Source organism: Canis lupus, chromosome 9 (genome assembly GCF_011100685.1).
Source record: "Canis lupus familiaris isolate Mischka breed German Shepherd chromosome 9, alternate assembly UU_Cfam_GSD_1.0, whole genome shotgun sequence".
In the NCBI taxonomy this organism is placed as follows: Eukaryota; Metazoa; Chordata; class Mammalia; order Carnivora; family Canidae; genus Canis; species Canis lupus.
Genome location: NC_049230.1, coordinates 45,891,653 through 45,909,010, shown reverse-complemented (window position 1 = coordinate 45,909,010; position 17,358 = coordinate 45,891,653). Strand labels below are relative to the sequence as shown.

General features: G+C 43.3%; 2 protein-coding genes across 5 annotated transcripts in view; one reads left to right on the top strand and one right to left on the bottom strand.

Moving 5' to 3' along the window:
- Positions 1-4,403, bottom strand: part of RPA1 (replication protein A1) — a 76,291-nt gene extending 71,888 nt beyond the window's left edge. Inside the window, exon 1 of the mRNA XM_038548492.1 lies at positions 4,249-4,403. Within this exon, the coding sequence (XP_038404420.1) occupies positions 4,249-4,281 (33 nt within the window). The 5' untranslated portion in view covers positions 4,282-4,403. The remainder of the gene's footprint in view (positions 1-4,248) is intronic.
- Positions 4,404-4,507: 104 nt separating this feature from the next.
- The window catches only part of SMYD4 (SET and MYND domain containing 4), a 55,167-nt gene continuing 42,316 nt past the window's right edge, over positions 4,508-17,358 (top strand). The window contains exons 1-2 of one of the 4 annotated variants that reach the window (XM_038548490.1): positions 4,508-4,865; positions 5,636-5,781. In XM_038548490.1, coding sequence (XP_038404418.1) covers positions 5,648-5,781 — 134 coding nt within the window. In that variant the 5' untranslated portion in view covers positions 4,508-4,865; positions 5,636-5,647. Of the gene's footprint in view, positions 4,866-5,635; positions 5,782-17,358 lie in introns of those variants that run through there. The other 3 variants (XM_038548489.1, XM_038548488.1, XM_038548491.1) reach the window with 3 other exon arrangements.

Here is a 17,358-nt window from a genome sequence, read left to right as displayed (position 1 = left end):
ACAATTATTAATAAGAGGTAACATATACTGAGCATTTACTGTGTACCAGGCATGGACTAAGCGCTTTAAATAGCTCACCTAATCCTCCCCCTAACATTAGGCAGTAGGTACTAGGCATCATTACCCTCATTTTAAGAGAAAAGGTAAAGTTTAGTATCTTACCCAAAGTTGCACAGGTAGTAAGTGAAGAAGCAGGAATTAGGGTCTCAAAATAAAGAGAATTAGGCTAGTAAGTCAAGGAAGGCTTCTCTGAAGAAGTGAGCTGAGATTTGAAGATTGTTAGCCAGGGAGGGGAGAGTGAAGAGCCACACAGGCAGATGGAAAAGAACGTGCAAGAGTAAGGAATATACCAGGAATTTTTTTTTTTTTTTTTAATTTATGATAGTCACACACAGAGAGAGAGAGAGAGAGAGAGAGAGAGAGAGGCAGAGACACAGGCAGAGGGAGAAGCAGGCTCCATGTACCGGGAGCCCGACGTGGGATTTGATCCCGGGTCTCCAGGATCGCGCCCTGGGCCAAAGGCAGGCATCAAACCGCTGCACCACCCAGGGATCCCTATACCAGGAATTAAAAAAAGAGAGAGAGACACACACACAAAGAAATGGAAAGACATTCATTCCATGCTCACAGGTTTTGAGGAATAAATATTGTTAAATTGTCTCTACCACCCAAATTAATCTACACATTTAATGCAATCCCTATCAAAATACCAACATTTTTCACAGAACTAGAATAATCCTAACATTTATAAGGAACAACAAAAGACCTCAAATAGCCAAAGCAATCTTGAAAAAGAAAAACAAAACCGGAGGCATCACAATTCCAGACTTCAGGTTATATTACAAAGCCACAGTAATCAAAACAGTATGGTGTTGGCACACAGATCAGTAGAACAAAACAGAAAACCCAGAAATAAGCCCAATTATATGATTAATCTTCAACAAAGGAGGAAAAGAATACACAATGGGAAAAAGTCTCTTCAAGAAATGGTGTTGGGAAAAGAATGAAACTGGACCACTTTCTTTCACCATACACAAACATAAACTCAAAATGGATTAAAGACCTAAATGTGAGACCTAAACCATAAAAATCCTAGAAAAATCCTAGAAGACAGCGCAGGTAATTTCTCTGACACCAGCAGTAGCGACATCTTTCTAGATATGTCTCCTGTGGCAAGGAAAATAAAAGCAAAAATAAACTGCTGGACTACATCAAAATAAAAAGTTTCTGGGATGCCTGGGTGGCTCAGTGGTTGAGCATCTATCTGCCTTTGGCTCAGGGCGTGATTCCAGAGTCCCAGGATCGCGTCCCACACTGGGCTTCCTGCATGGAGCTTGCTTCTCCCTCTGCCTATGTCTTTGCCTCTCTGTGTGTCTCTCTCATGAATAAATAAATAAAATCCTTAAAATATAAAAAATAAAAAGCTTCTGCACAGCTAAGGAAACAAACTAAAAGACAACCTACTGAATGAGAAGACAAATGACATATCTGATGAGGGCTAAGTATCCAAAATATATGAAGAACTGCTACAACTCAACACCCAAACACAATTCAATTTAAAAAATGGGCAGAGGACATGGACAGACATTTCTCCAAAGAAGACATACAAATGGCCAACACATGAAAAAATGTTCAATACCACTCATCATCAGGGAAATGCAACTCAAAACTACAATGAGATACCACCTTATGCCTTTTAGAATGGTTAAAATCAACACAAGAAACAAGTGTTGACAAGGACGACGTGAAAAAGGAATCCTTGTGTACTGCTAGTGGGAATGGAAACTGGTGCAAAAATAGTATTGGGGTTCCTCAAAAAAATAAAAGTAGAACTACTTTGGATTCACTAATTGCACTGCTGAGTACTCAAAATTTATGAAAACACTAATTCAAAAGGATCCATGTATCCCATGTTTATTGCAGCATTATTTACAATACCCAAATTATGGAAGCAGCCCACGTGTCCATTGATAGATGAATGGATAAAGATGGTTGCACATATACAATATAACTTTTTAAAAAAGATTTATTAATTCATGAGAGAGGCAGAGACACAGGCAGAGTGTGCTGGGGAGCAGGCTCCCCATGGGGAGCCCGATGTGGGACTTGATCCCAGGACCCCAGAATCACCCCCCTAGCCAAAAGCTATCTCAACCACTGACCCACCCATGTGCCTGAATATTTTTTTTTAATTTAAAGATTTTATTTATTTATTCATCAAAGACACACACACAGAGAAGCAGAGACATAGTCAGAGGAAGAAGCAGGCTCTCTGCAGGGAACCCAATGTGGAACTTGATCTGGGGACCCTGGGATCATGACCTGAGCCAAAGGCATAGGCTCAACCACTGAGCCACCCAGGCATCCCTATGCAATAGAATATTATTTGGCCATGCAAAAGAATGAAATCTTCCCATTTCCAACAACATAAATGGAGCTAGAAAGTATAATCCAAAGCAAAATAAGTCAGTCAAAGAGACAAATCCCATGATTTCATACATATATGGAATTTAAGAAACAAATGAGCAAAGGAAAAAAAGGAAGACAGAGACAAACCAAGAAACAGACTCTTAACTATAGAGAACAAACTGATGGTTACTAGAGGGAAGGTGAGTAGGGGGAGGGGAGAAACAGTTGAAGGGGATTAAAGAGTACAATTTTCATCATGAGCAATGAGTAATGTATAGAATTGCTGAATTACTATATTGTACACCTGAAACTAACAGAACACTATACATTAGCTAAACCAAAATTAAAAATTTAAAGAACAAAAACAAATAAAAGGAAGAGAGAACAAATGAGAGTATGTGATGGAATTGGTGTGTTTGGCGGGGGAGAGGCGGAGTCCGTAGTCCAGGCAAGGAATGATGGAGCTAGAGTAGAAGAAGAGAAGCAGATGGATTTAAGAAATATGTGTGGAGTTAAAACACTGGACTTGGTGATGGACTGGACATCTAAGGTGATGGAAGTTTGCAGTTAGCATGATTCCACAATTACTGGCTAGCATATCTTAATGGATAATGGTGCCATTCATCCAGATAGGGAACACCAAGAGGCCCAAATAGTAAAATAACAGATTTGCTTTGGGACATGTTAAATTTAAAATGCCTTTAAGGGGGCGCCTGGGTGGCTCAGTTTGTTAAGCATCTGCCTTTGGCTCAGGTCATGATGATGATGGGTCCTGGGGTCCAGCTCTGTGAGGCTCCCTGCTCAGTGGGGAGTCTGCTTCTCTCTCCCCCCCCCCCCACCCCCGCCGTTCACGCTGTCTCTCTCTCTCAAATAAATAAATAAAATCTTAAAAAAAAAAAAAAAATGCCGGGCAGCCCGGGTGGCTCATAGCTTTAGCTTTCGGCCCAGGGCGTGATCCCAGAGTCCCGGGATGGAGTCCCGTGTCGGGCTCCCTGCATGGAGCCTGCTTTTCCCTCTGCCTGTGTCTCTACCTCTGTGTGTGTGTGTGTGTGTCTCTCATGAATGAATAAATAAAACCTTTTTAAAAAAAATAAAATAAAAAATGCCTTTGAGGTATCAGGCAGGCAGACACACTATAGAGGTTTATTTTTCAGAGTAAAGGCGGCTCCGGACAAAGAAATTTACGAGCAACTGACATACGGTTGGTAATGAGACTGTGTTGGTCAAAGAGGGCCCAGAACATAACCTTGAGTAACCAAAAACGTACAACGAGGGACCTGCAATAAGACGAGGAAGACGAGCCAAACCAAGCCATAGAAGCCCAGAGAAGGGAGTGTTATCAGAAAGACGAAATGCTCAACACACCCAAACACTGCTGAGAACTCTGGTAGAGCTAAAAACGGAAAAGCGTCTGTTGGATTTAACGACTTGGAAGCACCGTTAACTTCAGCCCGGGTTCCTTCGACCGTGATCGAGGGAACGACGGACCGGGGTCTGTTAACGGGAGGTGAGCTGAAAACAGACAACTCTAGAGAAGTTTGGCTGTGGATGGGGGACAGGGAGGAGACAGCGTGGCCGGAGGAGGGAGACGCGGGACCATCGAGTTAATTTTGCTTCCTTCTCTTAAGTAGAAAAAACATGGGCATGTTTCAAAGACGACAGTAGAAATTCTCGGAGACGGTGATGATTCTGGGGAGTCACTCGACGGTCTCCCCCACCCCTTTTATCTTCTCCCGCGTTCTCTCCCCATCGCCTCCAGCCCCCCTTCTCCCTTTCCCACCCCCACAACCCCAGGGTCCCCAGCCACCCCGGCCTGCCGGTCCGCAGGCGTCTCCTCACCGCAATGGCCCCCTCGCTCAGGTGGCCCACCATGACTCCGCCGCGCAAACTCCCGCGCTCCAGCTCGTCAGCAGACCCCACTTCCCTCCTGGGGCCCCGCGCGCTCCAAAGCTATTGGGCCAAGGAGCTGCAGGCACCACCCCCGCCTACTGACATGCGCAAGGCACGGGGGCGGGCTTAGTGGCGGGGCAGCCGCCCCATTGGCCGAGGCGCTGCGAGCAGCCACGTGACACGCGGGAGCCCAGGCTGAGGCCCTAGTCACCCGACGGCTGCGCCAGGGGGCGGGGCCGGGGCGTGGGTCGCGCCAAGGATGACGCTAGCTCTTGCTCTGGGCCCTCGGTCTAGTCCCGGAAGCTTTCCGAGACGCGTCTCGGAAAAAAAACTTGGCTCGGCCTTTGGCTGACAGGCCTACTGGTCGCCCAGAAGAGAGAGCTGTTCCCTGATGACTGTGCTGCCAACGGTAGTCAAAGCACCAACCTGATTACTTCAGCAACCGAAACGCCGAGCTCCCCCCGTTGCTAAACCCCGAGCTTGGCCCATCGGGGCTTTTCCTAAGGTAAATAGGATCCGATCGCCGCCCTCGGGAGAAAGCGTAGTCTGTCGAGGGAGTTACCGCAGTGAGTAGCCTTAACTCAATGTAGACATGATATGGGCCTCAGAGGAGACATAAAGTGTTCCGTGCTCGCAGATGGAAAATCAGGGAAGGCTTCCTGGAGGAGGTGCTATTTGAAGTGGGTCTTGAAGGGGGTGTGTGCAGATTTGCCGAGTGGACGCTTAAGTGAGGATAGGGATGCTACCAGAAGGATGGCATGGCCTATGCAACAACTAGAGAGGCAAATAGCCTGGCAAGTTGGGGATAGCTTTAAGTAGCTCAGAATAATAGGGTACAGAAGAAGACGTGAGACTTGGGCCTTAGAAAATGAGCCCAGGGGTCGAATAGTGAAGGATTTGTACAGGGCTTCCCCAAAAGCTTGGAGGAGCTTTAAGTCAGAGGACCTACATCTGTCTCAATGTGGAAGATGAATTGAATGATCTGGGGATTGAAAGAAAAAACAGCTGTGTAAGAGATACATTTGTTAATTAAGTAGTAGGTGGAGAGAGAGAAAAATCTGTGATGTCTGACTTGAACAGCTTGGGAAGATGGAGGTCTGAGGCAAGCATGGTGCGTGGAACAAACTAGGCCTTCAGTAAATATTTCTGAATAAAAGGATTTTCGGTGAATAGGTGTGAGACAAAATAGATCCTCAGCATGTAAACTATGGAAAAAGACCACAAGAATTGATTTTGTTGCTTCATGTTTGCTGGAGTGAAAGGTTGATTTTTTTTTTCCCCTAGAATTGTGCATTTGTAGAAATCTGAATTCCTTATTTTCTTATTTATTTTATAGACCTAAAGTAAAATGGATCTGCCTGTGGATGAGTGGAAATCATATGTATTTCAGAAGTGGTCTTTGCTCCCGAAGTCCATTCAGGACACAATTGCTACGGCAGACGCTTTAAGGGATATCTTTCTTCACTCTTCTTCGCTTCTTCAGTGAGTGAAAGCTTTAACGGGGGAAATTTTGATCTAGAAAATGTTCTCTTTTATCATATGCTCTTAAATTCTATCTCGTTTTCATGGAACGATTAAGTTCAGATTTTTATATTTTGGAGCATTCAGCAGTTCTTGCTGTTTCCAGTTTTTCCTAAGCTACTATTACAGAGCAGGCAAGAATGCTAATAGTTTTTTTTGGTGTCAGTGTTATGTTTCAATAATCAATGCTTTGCTCTAGAAACTAGGCTGTGAACTTTGCCATTTCCCAAAAGATATAGTGGGCATTTACTAGCTACACATAGAAAGTTATAAGTGCTCAAATTGAGAAAGGACTTTAGGGGGAAAAAAAAAAAGAGAAAGGACTTTAGAAGTCATGTAGTCTAACCCCAGTATTTTTCACTCTCTTGACTACCCTCTGTAGTAAGTAATACTATTTTATATCACAACCTAGTATGTACAACCATATATAGAAAATTAAAGCAAGAGTTTCCCAAAACTTCAGTGAATTTTTATTGGCCACCTGTTGTGCCAGCCACTGTGCTAGATGCTTAATGAACAAAAAATACATCAGTGAGGGGTGCCTGGCTGGCTCAGGAGGTAGAACATATGACTCTTGATCTAAGGGTCGTGAGGTTAAGCCCCACATTGGGCAGTAGAGCTTACTTGAGAGGAAGGAAGGAAAGAAAGAAAATACATTAGTGAATAGAAAATAGGCACAGATACTTATCCTTGAGGAGCTTAATTCTGGCAAAGAGGGATAGACATTAAACATAAATAAGCAAAGTATATAGTATACAAAGGTGCTAAGTGCAAAATAGAAAAAAATAAAAATAGAACAAGGTAAGGGAAATAGTGCCAGGAGTGAGAATACAGATTATAGTATTAAATAGTGTGATTAGATATGGTCTCATTGAGAAGGTGGAAGTTTCAGGGCACTTGGATGGCTCAGTCGGTTAAGTGTCCAACTCTTGATTTCTGTTCAGGTCATGATCTCAGGATTGTGAGATCAAGCCCCACCTTGGGCTCCAGGCTGAGCATGGAGCCTATTTAAGATTCTCTTCTCCCTAGGGCAGCCCAGGTGGCTCAGCGGTTTAGCCTTCAGCCCAGGGCCTGATCCTAGAGACCTGGGATCCCTGCATGGAGCCTGCTTCTCCCTCTGCCTGTGTCTCTGCCTCTCTCTCTCTCTCTGTGTGTCTCTCATGAATAAATAAATAAAATCTTAAAAAAAAAATTCTCTTCTCCCTCTGGCCCTCCCCATTTGCGCATTCTCATGCTCTCTTAAAAAAATAAAAAAGTGGAAATGAGCAGTCTTGGAGATACAGGAGATAACAAATTAGATAGATATCTGAGAGAAGAGTACTCCAGACATAGATCCCAGGTTGGGAGTATGTCTGGCATGTTCAAGCAACAGCAAGAAGGCTAGTGTGAGTGAACAGAATAAGCCAGGGGAAGAAGAGCAGGAAATAACATCAGAGAAGTAATAGGACATGCATGGGGATTGGTGGGTAGCAGGTGATGCAAGTCATGTTGACCCTCCTAAGTGCCTTGCCTTTTTATTCTGAGTAGGAAATTATTTTAGGGTGTTGTAGGCAAACTTCTATTTTTTTTTTTTAAAGAATTTATTTGTTTTTATTTATGAGAGAGAACAGAGCGAGAGAAAGAGCACGACCTGGAGGTTGTGGCAGAGGGAGAAGCAGCCTCCTCACTGGGCAGGGAGCCCAATGCGGGGCTCATTCCCAGAGCCCTGGGATCATGACCTGAGCCAAAGGCAGACTCTTAACTGACTGAGCCACCCCGGCGCCCTGGTAGACAGACTTCTAGAACTGATGCCCCTTCCCCCACCAGCACTCCCAAGTTAGTTGACCTTGAGATACAATTATCTGAATGGGCTAGCCTAATCAGGTGAAATCTTTAAAAGCAGAACTTTTTTTTCCAGCTGGTAGCACAAAGTAACTTCAAGCCACAAGATGTGAATGTGCTTGTGCTTGAAAATGAGGGGGTGGGGGAAAGAAAAAAGAAAATGAGGGGGGACCACATGCTAAGGAATGCAGGGAGTCTCTACAAGCTAAGAGTAGTTCCTGGCTAATAGCCAGCAAGAAAGTGAGGACATCAGACCTACAACTGCAAGGAACTGGTTTCTGCCAATAACCTGAATGATCTTAGAAGTGGATTCTTTCCCAGGTCTTCCATATCAGAGGTCACCTTGATTTCAGCCTAGCGAGACCCTACTCAAGAGAAATCAGCCAGGTTCTGCACTTCTGATCTGTAGACTGTGAGGATAATAAATGGTTGTAAACTGCTGAAGTTGTGGTAGCTTGTTACATTACAGAAGAAAACCGATTCACAGGGTTTTGAGAGAATGATCTGATTATATTTTAGAGTAGGGATCAGCAAACTACAGCCTGCAGTGTAAATCCATCCCATCACCTGATTTTCTTTTATTATTTTTTAAAGATTTTGTTTATTCGACACAGAGAATACACATGCACATAAGCAGGGGAAGCGGCAGGCAAAGGGAGAGGGAGGTAGAGGGAGAAGAAGCAGGTTCCCCACTAAGCAGAGAGCCTGATGCAGGGCTGGGGGCTGGGGGCTTGGGGCTTGGGGCTTGGGGCTTGGGGCTTGGGGCTTGAGGCCTGAGGCCTGAGGCCTGAGGCCTGATCACAGGACCCTGAGATCACGTACTGAGACAAGGCAGATGCTTAACCACCGAACCACCCAGGCGCCCCCTGCTGCCTGATTTTATACAGCGTCAGCTAAGAATGGTTTTTACAGATAAGCCTTTACAGTTGATTTGATGTTAGGTAACACTGGATTTGAGCCCCAGTTAAGCAAAATCCATTAGAAAATAAAAAAGAGAGGTGCCTAGGTGGTTCAGCCGGTTAAGCATCCACCTCTTGGTTTCAGCTCAGGTCGTTATCTCAGGGTCCTGGGATACAGCCCTGGGTGGAGCTCGGTGCTACAGGAAGTCAGCCTGAGATTCTATTCCTCTCCCTCTGCCGCCCCACGCCCCCCAGTTCTCTCTCTCTCTTTTTAAGATTTTATTTATTTTTTCATGAGAGACATAGAGCAAGGCAGAGACAGAGGCAGAGGGAGAAGCAGGCTCCATGCAGAGAGCCCGATGTGGGACTTGATCCCAGAACCCCAGAATCACGACCTGAGCCAAAGGCAGATGCTCAACCATGGAGCCACCAAAGCATCCCTCTCTTTCTCTCTTCAGTAAATAAATCTCTAAAAATGTAAAGTAAAAAAAAATTTTTTTTAATTATTTTTTTTATTTATTCACGAGAGACACACAAAGAGAGACGGAGACACAGGCAGAGAGAGAAGCAGGCTCCACGCAGGGAGCCTGATGTGGGACTTGATCCCGGGTCTCCAGGATCACGCCCTGGGTTGAAGGTGGTGCTAAACCACTGAGCCACCGGGGCTGCCCAGTAAAAATAAAAATTGAAAAAATTCCATTCTCATTAGTAGACCTGTATTACATGGGGCACCTGACCTGCTCAGTCAGAGACCATGGGACTCTTAATCTCAGGGTCATGAGTTCAAGCCCCAAGTTGGGTGGAGACATTGCTTTAAAAATTTTTTTTTAATTTTTTTTTAAAGATTTTATTTATTCCTGAGAGAGAGAGAGAGAGAGAGAGAGGCAGAGACATAGGCATAGGCAAAGGGAGAAACAGGCATCCTGCAAATAGCCCAATGTGGGACTTGATCTCAGATCCCGGGATCACGCCCTGAGCTGAAGGCAGATGCTCAATTGCTGAGCCACCCAGGTGTCCCAAAAATTTTTTTTTTAGAAAATAGACCTGCATTACAAAAAAATTATACACAGTTATTAGTTTTTAATTATACCAAAAATTTTATAGAAATTTGTCTTCTCTTTTGTTATGGAAATACCTCTGTATTAGCTTTGATTTTCCTCTTGGCCCCCAAAATCCTAAATATTTATTCTCTGACTTTCCACAGAAAAAGTTGGCTGACTTCTGTTTCAGGGTATCACTCTGACTACAGTGTTGAGAGTAGGCTATGGGAGAAGAAAGGGTGAATTAGAGAAATCTGTTGAGAAGCTCTTGCATTAAGCCAGGTGAGAGATGAGGTGATGATAATTTAGACCAGGGTAAGGATGATGAGAAGTGGTTGGAAGATGAGATGTGGTGTGTTCGAGAATGAGCAAAGTAAAAAGTGGCTCTGAGGATATAGGCCTAAGAAGGATGAAATTTCCCCTGGAAGGACTGCAGATGAAGCTATTTTGGGAAAGATCAGGGGTTCTTAGATCAGGGGTTTGAGATGTCTAGTAAACATCCAAGTGGAGGTAAGTGAGCATGGCATTTAGGAGAGAGCACTGGGCTAGAGATGGAAATTTGAGAGTCATACATGAGATTTCAAGCCACAGACTGGGTAAGTTCACCACAGAAGAGAATGTAGATGCTTATACTTCATATGATGTACTTTGGTATTTTCCTCTATTTATCTCATTTAAAAAATACTAATTAGGAGTGTCTGGGTGGTTCAGTCAGTTAAGCAACCAACTCTTGATTTCGGCTTGGGTGGTTACCTCAGGGTCATAGGATCGAGCCCCATTTGGGGCTCTGTGCTTGGCAGGGAGTCTGCTTGGGACTCTGTCCCTCTCCGTTTGCCCCACCCCATGAGTGCACTCTCTCTCTTTAAAATAAATCTTTAAAAATCAGGGAGCGCCTGGATGGTGCAGTCAGTTAAGCAACCAACTCTTGGTTTCAGCTCCAGTCATGATCTCAGGGTCCTGGGATCTAGCCCCATATCAGGCTCCCTGCTCAGCAGGGAGTCTGCTTTTCTCTCTGCCCCTCCCCTCCACTAGTGCTCTCTCATTCTCTCTCTCAAATAAAAAAATAAAATCTTGGGATGCCTGAGTGGCTCAGCTGTTGAGTGCCTGCCTTCAGTTCAGGGTGTGATCCCAGAGTCCTGGGATCCAGTCCCACATCGGGCTCCTTGCATGGAGCCTGCTTCTCCCTCTGCCTGTGTCTCTGCCTCTCCCTCTCTGTGTCTTTCATGAATAAATAAAATCTTAAAGGCTATCTCCTTCGGCCCCCCTAAGATAAATAAAATCTTTATAAAAAATAATACTAATTAGGATCCACCAAATTGATTTTTTTTAAAGATTTTATTTATTTATTCACAAGAGACACAGAGAGGGGATCCCTGGGTGGCTCAGCGGTTTAGCGCCTGCCTTTGGCCCAGGGCGCGATCCTGGGGTCCCGGGATCGAGTCCCACATCGGGCTCCCGGCATGGAGCCTGCTTTTCCCTCCTCCTGTGTCTCTGTCTCAGTCTCTGTCTCTCTCTCTGTCTATCATAAATAAATAAATAAATCTTAAAAAAAAAATCTCTCTTTCTGAGAGAGACACAGAGAGGCAGAGACATAAGCAGAGGGAGAAGCAGGCTCCTCACAGGGAGCCCAATGTGGGACTCAATCCCTGGACCCTGGGATCACACTCTGAGCTGAAGGCAGACACTCAACCGCTGAGTACCCAGGAGCCCCTCAGTAAGTTGATTTCATGACCTACTCAGTTGTGACCTACGTTTTGAAAAACAATGACTAAAGCTCTATGTGTGGATTCCCTTTTCAGAATTTCCAATGATAGATACCTATTGATGAAAATAGTAATAGTAATAGAGTTATCCCAAGGTAATTTGATATGGCTAACAGCAAGATGTCATAATCCATAAGAATCATTTGAACTTTTGGTGCATTGAAAGGAATGTAAAAATTGAGAGGATTTGCCTAACCATTTAATATTGGAGCTCCTCCAGACTCCAGCCTAGGTTCTCTTTCCTTTCCACTCTGTATTCTCAACTGATATAGTCTCATTCACGCCATCACATCAGTTACCTCCTATATGCTGATTACCCTTAAAATTATGTCAGAGAAATTATATGTCCAGCCCTCACCTCTCTTCTGGGACTCAAATCTCTAAATCCAGCTGACTACTTAAGGTCTCAAAGATAGTTAAAATTCAACATATCCAAAATCAAACTCTTGGTCCCTTCCAGTGGTTCCTATCTTAGTGAATTGCATTGCCTTATTTCTGTTCCTAAAGCTAGAAACCTATGAACCATTCTATATTTAAAAATTAAGGGATCCCTGGGTGGTGCAGCGGTTTGGCGCCTGCCTTTGGCCCAGGGCGCGATCCTGGAGACCCGGGATCGAATCCCACGTCGGGCTCCCGGTGCATGGAGCCTGCTTCTCCCTCTGCCTGTGTCTCTGCCTCTCTCTCTCTCTCTCTCTGTGTGTGTAACTATCATAAATAAAATAAAATAAAATAAAATAAAATAAAATAAAATAAATAAAAATTAATTCATGGGGGGTTGCCTGGCTGGCTTAGTTAGTGGAACGTGCAACTCTTGATCCTGGGATCATGAGTTCAAGCCCCATGTTGGGTGTAGAGATGGCTAAAAAAATAAAAAATTTAAAACTAATAAAATTAAGAAATAAAAAACAATAATAACAACTCGTCATAGAGGGTACCCTATCTATATCAGAGTGTCTTCTGTGATCTTGTAATAAGTTATACCACCGTCTCTTCAGTTGCTACCCAGAAACTACTTAGAGTCATGCCTGAGTTTTCCTCTTCCTCACACCCCATATTAAATCCATTCCCAAATTTTGTCCATTAGATTTCTTTCAAATTTGGCAAGTTGAACTTCTGCTTTTGGGTAGGATATACTAAATCACAGCAGACCATACTCCTACTATAAAGAGAGAAAGAGATTGTGATCACTGTATTTTTAAAGATACCAGAGAGCAACAAGATCTAGATGGACTAAAATTTCAGAGAAGAAAGGCTCCTTCCTAGCTGATCACTAGTGATTTTCTTTCCTGAGAGTGAAACCTGAGGATCAGGTAAGCCCTAAGAAGAGGAAGTATCCTGGGGGAAACTGAACCAGAAGATATTTTGGCAATTGTGTGAGGCTGATGTGATGGATTAGAAACTAAAGGAGGCCCAAACTCAAGACCCAAGGAGTCAGTTTGCCTCAGGGGTCATTTACTGAATTCTCAGGCAGTTCAGAAGGCTGACCAAAAAGGTAGAATAAAAATCTTAAAACAATGGTGACCAATAAAATCCCACTAGAGAAAAGGGGCTTGGAACAAATGATCTCCCTGTTAAAACATTTGGCAGATTTTGAACATCTGTGGTATGGTAGGTTAAAAATCTAAGCTCAAAATGTCCTGAGATGAAGGATTTTAGGCATGAGGATACAGAGACCTTTCAGGCTCTCAGCCAAAAGCTTAGGAATGCCAAACCCAAGGAACAGGAAGAAACCAATGATGTACTGAGTTTTAATAAAAACGGTGGCCCAGGGGCACCTGGCTAGCTCAGTCAGTAGAGCATGCAACTCTTGATCTCAGGGTTGTGAATTTAAGCCCCACGTTGGGTGCAGAGATTACTTAAAAAAAAAAAAAAAAAAAAAAGAAGAAGGAAGGAAGGAAGGAGAGAGAGAGAGAGAGAGAGAGAGAGAGAGAGAGAGAGAGAAAGAAAGAAAGAAAGAAAGAAAGAAAGAAAGAAAGAAAGAAAGAAAGAAAGAGAAAGAAAGAATTGTAGCCCAACCCTGATTCAACTCAATTCTCGATTAGGTGAAGGTTGGCCAGCCCTTCATCCTATCTGCCTAACGCAGGAAAGGGGGCATTTCTACAGTGGCACATGTCATCTAGCATTATTATGCCTTCTATGCAGTCAGGAATACAGTAAAAGATTACTAGACATGTGGGGCACCTGGCTGGCTCAGTCAGAAGAATTTATGACTCTTGATGTCAGGGTCATGAGTTCCAGCCCTGTGTTGGGGGTAGAGATTACAGTAAAAAAAATTTAATAAAAATTCAGTGTTATACTATATGTTGGCAAATGGAACTTCAATAAAAAAATAATAAATAAAAAAATTTTTTTAATAAAAATTCAAAATGAGGGGTACCTGGATGGCTCAGTGGTTGAGCATCTGCCTTCGGCTCAGGTTGTGATCCTGGGATCCTGGAACTTAGTCCCGCATTGGGCGCTCCCTGCAGGGAGCCTGCTTTTCCCTCTGCCTGTCTCTACCTGTCTGTCTCTCAGGAATAAATAAATAAAATCTTTTTAAAAATTCAAAATGAAAAATAATAAAATACCTTCAAAAATGAATGCCAAATAAAGGTCTTTTCAGACCCCCCCCCCAAAAAAAAATCTGAGAGACCATCAGCAGATCAGAGCCTCAAGAAATACTGAAGGAAATTCCACAGGTTAAAGAAAAATCATTCCAGATAGAAGCATGCAATTGCAGAAAAGAATGAAAGGTACCAGGCAAGATAAATATGTGATTAAATAGGGTTTTTTTTAAAGATTTTATTTATTTATTCATGAGAGACATGAAGAAAGAGGCAGAGAAGAGGCTCCATGCAGAAAGCCTGATATGGGACTTGATCCCGGAACCCTGGGATCACGCCCTGAGCCGAAGGCAAACACCTAACCACTGAGCCACCCAGGTGTCCCTTGACTAAATAGTTTTAAAATCATAATTTAAAACTGATAATGGGCAGCCCGGGTGGCTCAGCGGTTTAGCGCCGCCTTCAGCCCAGAGTGTGATCCTGGAGACCAAGGATCAAGTCCCACGTCGGGCTCGCTGCATGGAGCCTGCTTCTCCCTCTGCCTATGTCTCTGCCTCTCTCTCTCTCTCTGTCTCTCATGAATAAGTAAATAAAATCTTTACAAAAACAAAAATAAAAAAAATAAAACAATGATAGTAATAACGTTTTGTGGGATTTAGAACATTTAGAAGTGAGTGAGACATGATAGTAGTACAAATGGGAACTTGGGCAAATAGAGGTAAATCGTTTTAAGGTTCTTATATATAGTTTGGGAAATGGAAAAAGTACTAACTGCAGATGGTAAATAAATCAGGGATTCATTTTGTTAATACCCAGGATAACTATGAAACATAATTTACAATTTTATAATAAAATCAAATTAATTCTCCTCCTTTTCCTATGTGGTAGGCGTATATATTTGAGTCCTAATTCCTAGAACTTGTAAATATGTTAGGTTACATGGTAGAGAGAAATTAAGTTTGCAGATGGAATTAAGGTCGCCAATGAGCTAATTTTAAGATAGGCAGAGCAGCCTGAATTATCCCTGTTAGCCCAGTGTAATCACAAGAATCGTTAAAAGTGGAGAAAGGAAGCAAAAGTGTCAGAGGTAGACAGAACCAGTGAAAGAATTGTCAGAGATGCAGCATTGTCAGTTTTGAAGGTAGAGACAGGGAGCCACAAGCCAAAGAATGTGGGCAACCTCTAGAAACTGGAAAAAGTGAGAAAACTGATTTCTCCCCTGATGCCTCTGGAAAGCAACACATCTCTACCAACACCTTGATTTTAGCCCATTGAGCTCATGTCAGAACTGTAAGATAATACACTTTTGTTTGTTGTAAGCCACTAATTTTGTGGGGTTTTGTTACAGCAATGACAAAAAAAAACAGTACACTCCCTTGACTTCCCTAATCCAAATGACTAGCCAGTACAACACTGCAGCCAGCCAGCTGCCTACTGCCCGGGCCTCTTACACCCCACTCCCGTTCTCAGCATTCAGGCCTTCTGTTGGTCCTTGATGTGCGTTCTGCTTCTTGCCACGTGGCCTCTATTCTTTGTATTTCTTCTGCCTGAAATGCTTCTCCTGGCTTCTGTCTCTTCCTCCACACCCCAATTAAGTTCTGCTTATCTTTCAGGGTCAGCCAGATCTTTTCCTCATTCCTGAGAAAGATTCCACTAGGGTACAAAAGAGGCTGGGAAAGCTGTTCCAAAAATACAGGACACTACTGGGTTCTTTCTATTCGGTACAGGGAGGCAGTGCCGCTCCAGTACTAAGGTAAAGCTGCCACTTCTTTCAGACACAGCAGGAAAAAGGCATTCTCCACACAGGGACAGAGCCAGGAGCATGAGGAAGGACAGGGGGCCCTAAGGCTTCTCTATCCCAACATCATCAGAGAAACGTTAGGTTAGAAAGGCACAGCCCACCCTTCCTTCCCTTCAAAGACCAGGGTGGGGCCTGGAAGTAATGGTCCTTCTTCACTGTTGGCCTGTTTGCCTTTTCCCAGTTGAGGTGGGGAGTGGAAATGGGGAGGGACGTCCTGTCAGAAATCCTCAAGGTTTAGCTCTGTAGAATCTAAGAGGTCCAGCCCATGCTCACTGGGGGAAGTGTGCTTGTCTGTATCTTGCCATTCCTCACTTAACTCGTGAATTTCCAGCTCTTCTTCATCCTCTTCCATGAGGCTGAGTCGGGTCAGCCGGTTGCCCAAACCAGGACCTTCTGAAGGGTTGAGGAGTCCCTGAGTCCCAGCTGGGTCATCTTCATTTTTTTATACATTTACAACTCTATATAGCTCTCCTTTTTATATTTGTATAATCATTTCCTTACTGTCTATCTTTACTACTTAAACTCCACAAGGGCAAAGTTTTCTGTGTCTTGTAGACGAGCCGTGCTGTGTCAAAAACAAAAAAACAAAACCCAGGTATTTCATAAATACTGATCAAATGACGGTTGGGAGGGATCCCTGGGTGGCGCGGTTTGGCGCCTGCCTTTGGCCCAGGGCGCGATCCTGGAGACCCGGGATCGAATCCCACGTCGGGCTCCCGGTGGATGGAGCCTGCTTCTCCCTCTGCCTGTGTCTCTGCCTCTCTCTCTCTCTCTGACTATCATAAATAAATAAATTTTTTAAAAAATGACGGTTGGGAAATACGTATAAAGCTCTTCACCAACTGACACATATTAATGCTCAATATGACACACAAACGAGAGCTTCATGTATTTGCAGATACATAAACGCATACCTTTCAAGTTCAATGTTAACATCTTTATCTTTGTGCCAGAACTATCAACAGTGCCTCACGTAGCGGGCACTCAGATTTTAATTGAATGAAATAATGAGCGCAGTGTTGAGCCTTGGCGATTTGGGTACTAACTAGGTATAGTTAGGGGAATAATTGGGTTTTGGGTGGGTTTTTGTTTTTGCTTGTTAGTTTTCTTTTTTACAAATGTTCACAAGATAGAAACACATTCTCATATTTGAAATGATATTTAATGAAGTTTAACAGAAAAGTTTACTTTACCCTTTACTTCTCATTCAGTTCTACAGAAATAACCACCGTTTACTGGAGTTTTCTGGTTCTTTTTTTGTATTTTTAGACAATTGTAGATGAATATATACATATCTGTTTCTTTATTCTGTTAGATCATATCATGTCCTTTGTTCTAGGATATTTTCTCCAATGTCACACATTGATCTTTCTGGCAACTTTCTGTGATACTGCTTGTATAGTTATGCCGCAGCATAGTTATTCTTTCCCTGTTAGGGACAATTATATTATCTCCAGGTTGTTGTATTTTTACTGTTACAAACAATGCAGCAGTGAACAACCTTTTTATGTTTTATTTTTATTTATTTCTGTTTTTGTTTTTTAAAGATTTTATTTATTAGTGAGAGACACACACAGAGAGAGAGAGAGAGAGAGAGAGAGACATAGGCAGAGGGAGAAGCAGTCTCCATGCAGGGAGCCTGATGTGGGAATCGATCCCGTGACTCAGGAT